This window comes from Pygocentrus nattereri, chromosome 23 (assembly GCF_015220715.1).
Source record: "Pygocentrus nattereri isolate fPygNat1 chromosome 23, fPygNat1.pri, whole genome shotgun sequence".
In the NCBI taxonomy this organism is placed as follows: Eukaryota; Metazoa; Chordata; class Actinopteri; order Characiformes; family Serrasalmidae; genus Pygocentrus; species Pygocentrus nattereri.
Window position 1 is genome coordinate 392882 of NC_051233.1, and position 14619 is coordinate 407500.

General features: G+C 44.6%; 1 protein-coding gene across 2 annotated transcripts in view; it reads right to left on the minus strand.

Moving 5' to 3' along the window:
- The window catches only part of LOC108415168 (integrin alpha-X-like), an 81900-nt gene that overhangs the window by 32908 nt on the left and 34373 nt on the right, over nucleotides 1-14619 (minus strand). For both annotated transcript variants that reach the window (XM_037533720.1, XM_037533719.1), the window contains exons 5-11: nucleotides 12236-12350; nucleotides 11491-11627; nucleotides 9330-9475; nucleotides 8687-8837; nucleotides 6257-6389; nucleotides 5246-5313; nucleotides 2974-3100 (exon numbers count right to left, since the gene is read on the minus strand). In XM_037533720.1, coding sequence (XP_037389617.1) covers nucleotides 2974-3100; nucleotides 5246-5313; nucleotides 6257-6389; nucleotides 8687-8837; nucleotides 9330-9475; nucleotides 11491-11627; nucleotides 12236-12350 — 877 coding nt within the window. The remainder of the gene's footprint in view (nucleotides 1-2973; nucleotides 3101-5245; nucleotides 5314-6256; nucleotides 6390-8686; nucleotides 8838-9329; nucleotides 9476-11490; nucleotides 11628-12235; nucleotides 12351-14619) is intronic.

The window sequence follows — 14619 nt, forward strand, 5'->3', positions numbered from 1 at the left end:
GTGACTCTGTGCGTGTGACTCTGTGTGTGTGACTCTGTGAGTGACTCTGTGTGTGACTCTGTGAGTGACTCTGTGTGTGACTGTGTGTGACTCTGTGTGTGACTCTGTGTGTGACTCTGTGTGTGTGACTCTGTGAGTGACTCTGTGAGTGACTCTGTGAGTGACTCTGTGTGTGACTCTGTGAGTGACTCTGTGTGTGACTGTGTGTGACTCTGTGTGTGACTCTGTGAGTGACTCTGTGAGTGACTCTGTGTGTGACTCTGTGTGTGTGACTCTGTGTGTGACTCTGTGAGTGACTCTGTGAGTGTGACTCTGTGTGTGACTCTGTGAGTGACTCTGTGTGTGACTCTGTGTGTGACTCTGTGTGTGACTCTGTGAGTGACTCTGTGAGTGTGACTCTGTGTGTGACTCTGTGTGTGACTCTGTGAGTGACTCTGTGTGTGACTCTGTGTGTGACTCTGTGAGTGACTCTGTGTGTGACTCTGTGAGTGACTCTGTGTGTGACTCTGTGTGTGACTCTGTGAGTGACTCTGTGAGTGACTCTGTGTGTGACTCTGTGTGTGACTCTGTGAGTGACTCTGTGAGTGTGACTCTGTGTGTGACTGTGTGTGACTCTGTGAGTGACTCTGTGTGTGACTCTGTGTGTGACTCTGTGAGTGACTCTGTGTGTGACTCTGTGAGTGACTCTGTGTGTGACTCTGTGTGTGACTCTGTGAGTGACTCTGTGAGTGTGACTCTGTGTGTGACTGTGTGTGACTCTGTGAGTGACTCTGTGTGTGACTCTGTGTGTGACTCTGTGAGTGACTCTGTGTGTGACTCTGTGTGTGACTCTGTGTGTGTGACTCTGTGTGTGACTCTGTGTGTGACTGTGTGTGACTCTGTGTGTGACACTGTGTGTGACTCTGTGAGTGACTCTGTGCGTGTGACTCTGTGTGTGTGACTCTGTGAGTGACTCTGTGTGTGACTCTGTGAGTGACTCTGTGTGTGACTGTGTGTGACTCTGTGTGTGACTCTGTGTGTGACTCTGTGAGTGACTCTGTGTGTGACTCTGTGTGTGTGACTCTGTGAGTGACTCTGTGAGTGACTCTGTGAGTGACTCTGTGTGTGACTCTGTGAGTGACTCTGTGTGTGACTGTGTGTGACTGTGTGTGTGACGCTGAGAGTGACTCTGTGTGTGACTCTGTGTGTGTGACTCTGTGAGTGACTCTGTGAGTGACTCTGTGTGTGACTCTGTGTGTGTGACTCTGTGTGTGACTCTGTGAGTGACTCTGTGAGTGTGACTCTGTGTGTGACTCTGTGAGTGAATCTGTGTGTGTGTGACTCTGTGTGTGTGACTCTGTGTGTGACTCTGTGAGTGACTCTGTGAGTGTGACTCTGTGTGTGACTGTGTGTGACTCTGTGTGTGACTCTGTGTGTGACTCTGTGAGTGACTCTGTGTGTGACTCTGTGTGTGTGACTCTGTGTGTGTGACTCTGTGAGTGACTCTGTGTGTGACTGTGTGTGACTCTGTGTGTGACTCTGTGTGTGACTCTGTGAGTGACTCTGTGTGTGACTCTGTGAGTGACTCTGTGAGTGACTCTGTGAGTGACTCTGTGTGTGACTCTGTGAGTGACTCTTTGTGTGACTGTGAGTGACTCTGTGTGTGACTCTGTGTGTGACTCTGTGAGTGACTCTGTGTGTGACTCTGTGTGTGACTCTGTGAGTGACTCTGTTTGTGACTCTGTGAGTGACTCTGTGAGTGACTCTGTGTGTGACTCTGTGAGTGACTCTGTGAGTGACTCTGTGAGTGACTCTGTGTGTGACTCTGTGTGTGACTCTGTGTGTGACTCTGTGAGTGACTCTTTGTGTGACTCTGTGTGTGACTCTGTGAGTGACTCTGTGTGTGACTGTGTGTGACTCTATGTGTGACTCTGTGAGTGACTCTGTGAGTGACTCTGTGTGTGACTCTGTGTGTGACTCTGTGACTCAGTCATTTCTGAACGCTGCTGTTGGGTTTATTTTGATATATAAATTCTATGATCTTTCAAAGCCAGATTATTATTTTGTAAACTGTATTTTTGAACAAGAAAACAAACTAATGATTGAATTGATAAATGGTTTATGAATGGATGAAGAAGTAAAATGATTGAGCAAGAGACCTAATGAGTGAATGAATAAATGAGTGAGTGAAAAAATGAATGAGTGAGTGAATGAATAAATGAGTGAGTGAGTGAATGAATGAGTGAGTGAATGAATAAATGAGTGAGTGAATGAATGAGTGAGTGAATGAATAAATGAGTGAGTGAAAAAATGAATGAGTGAGTGAATGAATAAATGAGTGAGTGAGTGAATGAATGAGTGAGTGAATGAATAAATGAGTGAGTGAATGAATGAGTGAGTGAATGAATAAATGAGTGAGTGAAAAAATGAATGAGTGAGTGAATGAATAAATGAGTGAGTGAGTGAATGAATGAGTGAGTGAATGAATAAATGAGTGAGTGAATGAATGAGTGAGTGAATGAATAAATGAGTGAGTGAATGAATGAGTGAGTGAATGAGTGAGTGAGTGAGTGAGTGAGTGAGTGAGTGAGTGAGTGAGTGAGTGAGTGAATGAATGAGTGTGTGAATGAATGAGTGTGTGGCTAATAAAACGAGTGAGTAAATAAATGAATGAATAAATAATTGAGTGAGTGAGTTAGTGAGTGAGTGAGTGAGGGAATGAATGAATGAGTGTGTGAATGAATGAGTGTGTGAATGAATGAGTGTGTGGCTAATAAAACGAGTGAGTAAATAAATAAATGAATGAATAAATAATTGAGTGAGTGAGTGAGTGAGTGAGTGAGTGAGTGAGTGAATGAGTGAATGAATGAGTTAGTGAGCAAATGAATGAGTGTTTGGCTAATAAAACGAGTGAGTAAATAAATGAATGAATAAATAATTGAGTGAGTGAGTGAGTGAGTGAGTGAGTGAGTGAGTGAGTGAATGGTTTCTAACCCAGGTAAGAGTTCGTCATGTCCTCCTGTAGTTTTGAGGCATTGATGAAGGAGGCGTTCAGATGGAGGCGCTTCTCCAAACCACCGGACCAGGAAAATGCTCCGACCGCTCCGAACACACTTACCTCCTACACACACACCCACACCCACACACACACCAGAGCGTTCACATCTGTGGGTCAGTGTATCTCCACTGAGTGAGTTCTCTTATAGCTCTTAGCTGCAGTTCTAGAGTGAGATTATAACACAGCATCGGTTCCACATCATCAGCAGAACTGAGGGCAATCCGATCAGACTAGGGACCCTGTGCGACTGTTTATTGGCCAGTTTGTTAGTTTTAATAATGTAGGGAACTTCATTAACTGTAGACTGATCACCTGAACCATCACTGCAGCCCTGCACTGTAGGCTCTGTCAGAGCTGCTGTGGGACATGGAGTCATGTTCACTGTTTATATGAATTGTGTATGTTGTTCTGTCTGGTGAGCATCATATATGTCGTTCTGTGTGTTGTGTGTGACGCGTGTGACATGTGACTTGTGTGATGTGTGTGATGTGTGAGATGCATGACTTGTGTGATGCGTGACTTGTGTGATGCGTGTGATGTGCGTGATGTGTGTGATGTGCGTGATGTGTGTGATGCGTGTGATGTGTGACTTGTGTGATGCATGTGACGTGTGATGTGCATGATGTGTGTGATGCGTGTGATGTGTGTGATGCGTGTGATGTGTGTGATGTGTTGATGCGTGTGACTTGTGTGATGGGTGACTTGTGTGATGCGTGACTTTTGTGATGCGTGTGATGTGCGTGATGTGTGTGATGTGTGTGATGTGCGTGATGTGTGTGATGCGTGTGATGTGTGACTTGTGTGATGCGTGTGACGTGTGATGTGCATGATGTGTGTGATGCGTGTGATGTGTGTGATGCGTGTGATGTGTGTGATGTGTTGATGCGTGTGACTTGTGTGATGGGTGACTTGTTTGATGCGTGACTTTTGTGATGCGTGTGATGTGCTTGATGTGTGTGATGCGTGTGATGTGTGTGATGCGTGTGATGTGTGTGATGTGTTGATGCGTGTGACTTGTGTGATGGGTGACTTGTGTGATGCGTGACTTTTGTGATGCGTGTGATGTGCGTGATGTGTGTGATGCGTGTGATGTGTGTGATGCGTGTGATGTGTGACTTGTGTGATGCGTGTGACGTGTGATGTGCATGATGTGTGTGATGCGTGTGATGCGTGTGATGTGTGATGCGTGTGATGTGTGTGATGTGTTGATGCGTGTGACTTGTGTGATGCGTGACTTGTGTGTTGCGTGACTTTTGTGATGCGTGTGGTGCGTGATGTGCGTGATGTGTGTGACTTGTGTGATGCGTGTGACGTGTGATGTGCATGATGTGTGTGATGCGTGACGTGTGTGATGTGTGTGATGCGTGTGACGTGTGTGATGTGCTGCTGCTGTGTGTGAAACGTGTGATGCATGTGAAGTGTGTGACGTGTTGCTGCTGTGTGTGACGCGTGTGATGTGCTGCTGCTGTGTGTGACGCATGTGATGTGCTGCTGCTGTGTGTGACGCGTGTGACGTGCTGCTGCTGTGTGTGACGCGTGTGATGTGCTGCTGCTGTGTGTGACGCGTGTGATGTGCTGCTGCTGTGTGTGATGCGTGTGATGTGCTGCTGCTGTGTGAGACGCGTGTGATGTGCTGCTGCTGTGTGTGATGCGTGTGATGTGCTGCTGCTGTGTGTGATGCGTGTGACGCGTGTGACGCGCTGCTGCTGTGTGTTCAGAAGAACCACACTGCACTGTATAAAAGTTCTCCTGAGCAGTGACACTAAAGTCGCTTGACTTGACACTCCAAACTTCTACTTCTTCCTTTCCTTATTCCTGAGAGCTCAAAGTGTTTGAAAGCTGCTGCAGCCCCAGCCGTGAGGATTAACACGGACAGAACATGTAAACAGGCTCGGCTCGAGATTACAGAATAAATCCAGTGGAAGCTCATTTAAAATCAGGAGTGTTTGCACAGCGGAGAAAGTCGATCGTTTTCATGATGATTTTAACAGCTTTTTATTTATTATGTGCTTTTAAATTTTACTCAGAGTGTAAATGCTCACATAACATACTGAACATAGAACACAGATAATATAGATACAATATATGGTAACAGGTACTGAATAATTCATAGCAGTTGCTGAATAATTAATAGCAGTTGCTGAACGAATCAAATGAAACCCTGAATAGTTTTTTTGGTATAATTCAGTTCTCTGTAACTTTACTGACCCCAGACAGAGCGACGCTGAATCCTCCCTGTGACAGCTCCAGCTGGAAAGACTTCCCCACATCCGCACCTGACACAAACACACACCACCTTCCAGACATTAGGAATCCCTGTTTCAGTACATTTCCACTTTCTCTACTAATGACTGAATAAAATGATGTACAGCTGCGCCCAAAAGCCTGAGACCACCCTGAAAAGCTGGGCTAATTTATTTCATTAATGTTGAAAAATATAAAACCAAAAGGAAAGTTATGAAATGAAGGAGGAACACTGGCCATTTAAAAGCCTTAAGGCCTTTTCTATAATATTTGTTTTGAGTGTCATTCCTTTACTTAGAGCTCATGTTCAGGTCAATTTGATCTGCCCATCGGAAAACATGTAAATCAGAATCATTATCTCCAGGGCCATCTCACCGTTGACTCCTCGGTATGTATAGCACTGAACTATATAAAGTTTCCAGAGAAACAGGATGTTTTGCCGTGTGGGAGGAGCTGAAATGAGCCAATATTACTATAGCTAGAGGTGGACAGAGAGGAGCACTCATATACAGGGCTGGGCGGGGGTGGGGGTCTTCTTGCTTTCCACTAAATCAGAACCTTAAACAAAAGACTTCAAAGATTTTGATCGTTACAGCAGATGTACAGCCACATTTCTCCGTGGCTCTTCAGCTTGATTTCACATGAAACCTTCCTGCAGTGTTTCACTGCACAATATAGGATCTGAAACGATCTTAAAACCAGTTGATCTGTAGATTTATCCAGTAAAACGATCTCACTGATCTGCCAATATAGTGAGATAATTCTACTCAATAAAATCTCTTTAACCAAGTAAACAAATATTCAAAAATAAGTAAATAACCTTAAATAAGCTTACAACAATCTCAACAGGATAGATATTACATTTATTGTGTAGATTTAAGATCATTTTACTTGACAAGACTCCATTTGTTGCTGTGTTTAAAGTATAAAAACAGGCAAACACCAAAAACCATCAGTATTTTGAGCTTTTTTCACCTTCAATAGCGAAAATCTTCTGCGTCAGTTCTTTGAGGATGTTGGCGAGAGCACTAAAGCTTGCTGTTGTAAACACAAAGTCATTAGATGAAGCTATCTCCTCCAGCTCATCACGAGAGTACTGATGGCCTACCTGAGAGAGAGAGAGAGAGAGAGAGAGAGAGAGAGAGACAGAGAGAGAGAGAGAGAGAGACAGAGAGAGAGAGACAGAGAGAGAGAGAGAGAGACAGAGAGAGAGAGACAGAGAGAGAGAGAGAGAGAGACAGAGAGAGAGACAGAGAGAGAGAGAGACAGAGAGAGAGACAGAGAGAGAGAGAGAGAGACAGAGAGAGAGAGACAGAGAGAGAGAGAGAGAGAGAGACAGACAGAGAGAGAGAGAGACAGAGAGAGAGACAGAGACAGAGAGAGACAGAGAGAGAGACAGAGACAGAGAGACAGAGAGAGAGAGACAGAGAGAGAGAGAGAGAGAGAGAGAGAGAGACAGAGAGAGAGACAGAGAGAGAGAGAGACAGAGAGAGAGACAGAGAGAGAGAGAGACAGAGAGAGAGACAGAGACAGAGAGACAGAGAGAGAGAGACAGAGAGAGAGAGAGAGAGACAGAGAGAGAGAGACAGAGAGAGAGAGAGAGAGAGACAGAGAGAGAGACAGAGAGAGAGAGAGACAGAGAGACAGAGAGAGAGAGAGAGACAGAGAGAGAGACAGAGAGAGAGAGAGAGAGACAGAGAGAGAGAGAGAGAGAGAGAGACAGAGACAGAGAGACAGAGAGAGAGAGAGACAGAGAGAGAGACAGAGACAGAGAGACAGAGAGAGAGAGAGAGAGAGAGAGAGAGAGACAGAGAGACAGAGAGAGAGAGAGAGAGAGAGAGAGAGAGAGACAGAGAGAGAGAGAGAGAGACAGAGAGAGAGAGAGAGAGAGAGAGAGAGAGACAGAGAGAGAGACAGAGAGAGAGAGAGAGGGAGAGAGAGACAGAGAGAGAGAGAGACAGAGAGAGAGAGAGAGAGAGAGAGAGAGAGAGACAGAGAGAGAGAGAGAGAGAGAGAGAGAGAGAGAGAGAGGCACTCAAGGAAAACAATAGAAAAACATGAGGATTTCCTTTCTGTCTTAAACAGCCCAAAACTGACCCCAGCTCAGTATATTTCAGCAGGCGTGGCCTGGGAATCGTTAACACCCCCTGAAAAACAGTGGCTGATGTTTTTCATACAAATGGTCAACATTTAATCAGACCAGGTCATAAATCACCGACACCCCACACTAAATTGCAAGATTGACGCAGGAGATGATTTTTGCTAAGCCATTTAAACATCAGTCATCTTCACCTTTAACCCCTTCATACAGTGAAACACCACATAGACACTAGTGAACACACAGTCGCTCTGACAGACTGTAATACACTACAGGAAGCGTAGGGGGCGATACGGCTTCTACTGTTTCATTTAAAAAGCTCTATAATGTTCATATGATCCACACAGTCGCTCTGACAGACTGTAATACACTACAGGAAGCGTAGGGGGCGATACGGCTTCTACTGCTTCATTTAAAAAGCTCTATAATGTTCATATGATCCACACAGTCGCTCTGACAGACTGTAATACACTACAGGAAGCGTAGGGGGCGATACGGCTTCTACTGTTTCATTTAAAAAGCTCTATAATGTTCAGATGATCCACACAGTCGCTCTGACAGACTGTAATACACTACAGGAAGCGTAGGGGGCGATACGGCTTCTACTGCTTCATTTAAAAAGCTCTATAATGTTCATATGATCCACACAGTCGCTCTGACAGACTGTAATACACTACAGGAAGCGTAGGGGGCGATACGGCTTCTACTGTTTCATTTAAAAAGCTCTATAATGTTCATATGATCCACACAGTCGCTCTGACAGACTGTAATACACTACAGGAAGCGTAGGGGGCGATACGGCTTCTACTGTTTCATTTAAAAAGCTCTATAATGTTCATATGATCCACACAGTCGCTCTGACAGACTGTAATACACTACAGGAAGCGTAGGGGGCGATACGGCTTCTACTGTTTCATTTAAAAAGCTCTATAATGTTCATATGATCCACACAGTCACTCTGACAGACTGTAATACACTACAGGAAGCGTAGGGGGCGATACGGCTTCTACTGTTTCATTTAAAAAGCTCTATAATGTTCATATGATCCACACAGTCCCTCTGACAGACTGTAATACACTACAGGAAGCGTAGGGGGCGATACGGCTTCTACTGTTTCATTTAAAAAGCTCTATAATGTTCAGATGATCCACACAGTCCCTCTGACAGACTGTAATACACTACAGGAAGCGTAGGGGGCGATACGGCTTCTACTGTTTCATTTAAAAAGCTCTATAATGTTCAGATGATCCACACAGTCGCTCTGACAGGCTGTAATATCAACAGAATAGAAGGTTTTACGTGTTTACCCCGATGGCGAATCTGGTGATTCCTCGCTTCTTGGCCTGAGAGATTACAGTGTCCAGCGGGTCTTTGTCGTTGGATTTTCCATCAGTGATCACAACCAGCAACTTCTGAGATTTGTTCCTCATCCCCACACTTTCCTGAAACATACTGTTTCTGAGTGGAACCACACATAAAAAGAGAGAGATTAAATAAGGCACATGAGGAGGATAAACAAGCAGAGGAACGTAACTAGAAAAGTGCTTTTCCTGAAGAAAATGCTGAGTGACTGCACAACTTGAGAAGTTCTGAGGTAGTTTCCATGGTTACTATTTTAGGTGGTTGCTATGGTGCTCAAGGTGGTTGCAAGGGTTTTACTAGGTAACCCAGGTAGTTTACTAGAGTGTTGCAAAGTGGTTGCTATAGCATCCCAGGTGGTTGCTAGGGTGTTACTAGGTGGTTGCTATGCTGTTCCAGGTGGTTACTAGGGGGAGGCTCGGTGGTTGCTATGGTATATAAGGTGGTTGCAAGAGTTTTACTAAGTAATTCCTGAGGTAACCCAGGTAGTTTACTACAGTATCAATGTGTCAAAAGTGGCTGCTATGGTGTCCCAGTATGTGTGTGTGTGTGTGTGTGTGTGTGTGTGTGTGTGTGAGTGTTTGTACTCACAGTACATAGCGGATGGCGGAGGTAGTGTATGTCTGTCCTTTAGAGTGTGAAACGTCTTTCATTAGTTCATCTACGTTTCGTTTTAACGCGTAATTCTCAAAGTTGAAGACTGCAGAAACGTGTGTGGAGAACTTAGCCACGCCCACCTGAGACAAACACACACCTGTATCAGAGTCACACAATATACACACTAACTCACCTGGGGCTGGATTCATGAAAGCTATCATAGGTTTATACGAATATTCCAAATACATACAGTCTTCATAAAAATAGTGAGTTCTCAAATAATCCCTTAAGAAAACCTTATTATCTGAAGAAAGTTGTGATTGTTTTTCTATGTGAGCTGCAGGTACTGTTGCATTTAGCTTATGTTGTCATGTAGATCATCAGTATCATTTTACAATTTACAGATTTTTAAAGTTATAATTAAATTCTGCGACAATTATAATAAGCTACCATTTAAGAAGTTTTCTCTGTCAATTCGTGCAGTGTAAGATACACTATACTACCAAAAGTATTCGGCCGTCTGGCTTCACACACATATGAACTTGAGTGACATCCCATTCTTAATCCATAGGGTTTAATATGATGTCGGCCCACCCTTTGCAGCTATAACAGCTTCATCTCTTCTGGGAAGGCTTTCCACCAGGGTTAGGATTGTTTATGGGAATTTCTGACCGTTCTTCCAGAAGCGCATTTGTGAGGTCAGACGCTGATGGACGAGAAGGCCTGGCTCACAGTCTCCACTCTAATTCATCCCAAAGGTGTTCTATGGGGTTGAGGTCAGGACTCTCTGCAGGCCAGTCAAGTTCTTCCACACCAAACTGGCTCATCCACGTCTTTATGGACCTGCTTTGTGTACTGGTGTGCAGTCGTGTTGGAGCAGGAAGGTGCCCTCCCCAAACTGTTCCCACAAATTTGGAGCGTGAAATTGTCCAGAATCTCTTGGAGCTGAAGCTTTAAAAGTTCCTTTCACTGGAACACTTGGTCACTCCAGAGAACACGTGTCCACTGCTCTAGAGTCCAGTGGCGGCGCTTTACTCCACTGCATTCCACGCTTTGCATTGCGCTTGGTGATGTAAGGCTTGGATGCAGCTGCTCGGCCATGGAAACCCATTCCATGAAGCTCTCTACGCTGTTCTTGAGCTGATCTGAAGGCCACATGAAGTTTGGAGGTCTGTAGTGATTGACTCTGCAGAAAGTCGGTGACCTCTGCGCACTATGCCCCTCAGCATCCGCTGACCGCTCTGTCATTTTACGTGGCCGACCACTTCATGGCTGAGCTGCTGTCGTTCCCAATCGCTTCCACTTTGTTATAATCCCACTGACAGTGGACTGTGGAATATTTAGTAGTGAGGAAATTTCACGGCTGGACTTGCTGCACAGGTGGCGTCCGATCACGGCACCACGCTGGAATTCACTGAGCTCCTGAGAGCGACCCATTCTTTCACTAATGTCTGTAGAAGCAGTCTGCAGGCCGAGGGGCTCGGCTTTATACACCTGTGGCCATGGAAGTGACTGGAACACCTGGATTCAGTGATTTGGATGGGCGACTGAACACTTTTGGCAATATAGTGTAAGACTGATTCTGTTGTAAGGGTGGGGAAATGGTTAAGAACATATCTTTTTTTAGGAATACCATTATATATCTTATAATACTGAGTTATTAAAATTATAGTTAAGAAAGAAATTCTTAAGAAGTCAGTAACTTTAGTTCCTTTTTAAGTATGCAGTTAAGGAAAAATGTAATAATAATAATATCTTCTTTCTTAAGACACATTTGTGAATCCAGGCTCTGGTTGTGAGATGATGATGATAATGATGATGATGATGCATTTAATGAAAAAACCTGAAATCTCTCAAACCAGAAACCAGACATTCAATTAAAACGATATGTTACTCTGTTGCAACGACTGCAGGATTGCAGGGTGAATACAAGCTAAAACATCAAGAAACACAGCGATGTCTTTATTACAGCAGCAAGACGCTGTTGCTGTTTTCAGCTTTTCGAGTGAGATTCTAATCTGAGCTCAGCTTTGCTTTAACTGCCGTTTCACTATGAATGTGTTTAACTGTGGGCACCGTCGATCTACTTTATCTTTCAGAATTGTCACATTAAAACTAAGAATGTTTAAAGGTCATTTCCAACACAGACACATACCTGCGCTCGATCATCTTCAATAAAAGCCTTAATTATGTCCTTAATGAACTGAATCATTCTTTTGAAATCTTCGTTTGTAATACTTAATGAGTCGTCAAACAGGATCACAGCGTCCATCGGCAGGATCACATGACATTCTGAAACACATTGATTTGATAGAAATACATAAATATTCTACATGAATATACACTGACCAAGCACTTTATTAGGAACACATGTACACCTACTCATATACAGAATTATCTAATCAGCCAATCGTGTGGCAGCAAAGCAGCCCTTAAAATCATGCAGATACGGGCAGCACTCTGAGGTAGTGCTCACATCAGACCTCAGACAGGCTTGTCTGAGTGTCCCTACAACTGCTGCCCACAGGACGCTGCCCACAGGACGCCGCCCACAGGACGCCGCCCACAGGACGCCGCCCACAGGACGCCGCCCACAGGACGCCGCCCACAGGATGCTGCCCACAGGACACTGCCCACAGGACGCTGCCCACAGGACGCTGCTGGCTGGATATTTTTGGTTGGTGGACTATTCTCAGTCCAGCAGAGACACTGAGGTGTTTAAAAACTCCAGCAGCACTGCTGTGTCTGATCCACTCAGACCAGTGCAACACACACTAACACACCACCACCACGTCGGTGTTACTGCAGTGCTGAGAATGACTGAGAATATATATACACACACACACATATATATATATACATTAAATATTCTATTTGTTTCAATAATAAAGTGCAGATACCCTGGAAAGAAGGTCTGACTGTTTGAGACAGACTGATGTCAGGATTAAACTCGGCACAAATCCCATTCAGATAGTTAAACCCCTCACACTTCTGCACCAAATGAGGACCACACACCTAAGAAAGACAGAGAGAGAGATAGAGAGAGAGAATTTCAATAAACATTTTAACATAGATATATATCTAGCTGTATATTCATATACTTCATTCAGTCTAATGAGAAACTGTGGAACGGACTCGGTTTATATCACAATACCTACATTTAGAGCCGGTTATTCATTCAGTCTAATGAGAAACTGTAGAACGGACTCGGTTTATATCACAATACCTACATTTAGAGTCGGTTATTCATTCAGCCTAATGAGAAACTGTAGAACGGACTCGGTTTATATCACAATACCTACATTTAGAGTCGGTTATTCATTCAGTCTAATGAGAAACTGTAGAACGGACTCGGTTTATATCACAATACCTACATTTAGAGTCGGTTATTCATTCAGTCTAATGAGAAACTGTAGAACGGACTCGGTTTATATCACAATACCTACATTTAGAGTCGGTTATTCATTCAGCCTAACGAGAAACTGTAGAACGGGGATGAAGAGGTGCTGGGTATGTATGGAGTGAAAGACAGAAATGCAGAAGGTCAGATGGTTGTAGATTTTGCAGCGAGAATGGAAATGGCTGTGGTGAACACGTATTTTCAGAAGAGGGAAGAACACAGGGTGACATACAAGAGTGGAGGGAGGTGCACACAGGTGGATTATATCCTTAGCAGGAGATGCCACCTAAAGGAGATTGGAGATTGTAAAGTGGTGCCAGGGGAAAGTGTAGCAAGGCAGCATAGGGTGGTTGTCTGTAGAATGAGATTAGAAACAAAGAAGAGGAAGAGAGTGAAGACAGAGCCAAAGATTAGATGGTGGAAGCTGAAGGAGGAGGATGGTTGCAGGCAGTTCAGGGAAAAATTGCAACAGGCCCTTGGGGGCAGTGAGGAGCTACCTGAGGACTGGGAAGCTACAGCTCAGGTGGTGAGAGAAACTGGCAAGAATGTGTTGGGTGTTTCGTCTGGTCAGAGGAAAGAAGACAAGGAAAGATGGTGGTGGAATGAGGAAGTCCAGGAGAGTATTCAGAAGAAGAAGGCAGCTAAGAAAAAGTGGGATAACCAGAGAGATGAAGGAAGTAGGCAGGAGTACTGTGAGGCTGGTCGCATAGCGAAAAGAATGGTGGCAAAGGCAAAGGCTCAGGCCTATGATGAGCTGTATGAGAGGCTGGACAGTAAAGAAGGAGTAAAGGACGTGTATCGCTTGGCTAAACAGAGAGATAGAGCTGGAAAGGATGTACAGCAGGTTAGGCTGATAAAGGATAGAGAGGGAAATGTACTAGTGAGTGAACAGAGAGTGATGAGTAGATGGAAGGAGGACTTTGAAGAACTAATGAATGAGGAAAATGAGAGAGAGAGGAGGACAACGGGGGAGGGATAGTGGATCAGGAAGTGCAGAGAATTAGTAAGGTGGAAGTGAGGGCAGCTTTAAAAAGGATGAAGAATGGAAAGGCAGTTGGTCCAGATGACAGACCTGTGGAGGTATGGAGATGTTTAGGAGAGAAGGCAGTGGACTTTTTAACCAGGTTGTTTAACAAACTCCTGGAGAGTGAGAGGACGCCTGAGTGGAGAAGCAGTGCACTGGTCCCCATTTTTAAGAACAAGGGTGATGTGCAGAGCTGCAGTAACTACAGAGGTATAAAGTTGATGAGCCACACCATGAAGGTATGGGAAAGAGTTGTTGAAGCAAGGCTAAGGCGAGAGGTCCAGATCAGTGAGCAGCAGTTTGGTTTCATGCCCAGAATGAGCACCACAGATGTGAGAGTGTTGGTAGAGAAGTACAGAGAAGGTCAGAAGGAGCTGCATTGTGTCTTTGTGGATCTAGAGAAGGCAGATGATAGGGTGCCAAGACAGGAACTGTGGTACTGTATGAGGAAGTCAGGTGTAGCTGAAAAGTATGTTAGGGTGGTGCAGGACATGTATGAGGATAGTGAGACAGTGGTGAGGTGTGCAGTTGGAGTGACAGATGGTTTCAAGGTGAAGGTGGGGTTACATCAGGGATCAGCTTTGAGCACCTTCTTGTTTGCAATGGTGATGGACAGGTTGACAGATGAGGTCAGGCAGGAGGCTCCATGGACCATGATGTTTGCAGATGACATTGTAATCTGTGGTGAGAGTAGAGAGCAGGTGGAAGAGAATCTGGAGAGGTGGAGGTTTGCACTGGAGAGGAGAGGAATGAAGGTCAGTAGAGACAAGACGGAATACATGTGTGTGAATGAGAGGGAGGAAGGTGGAAAGGTGAAGATGCAAGGAGTAGAGGTCGTAAAGGTGGATGACTTCAAATAT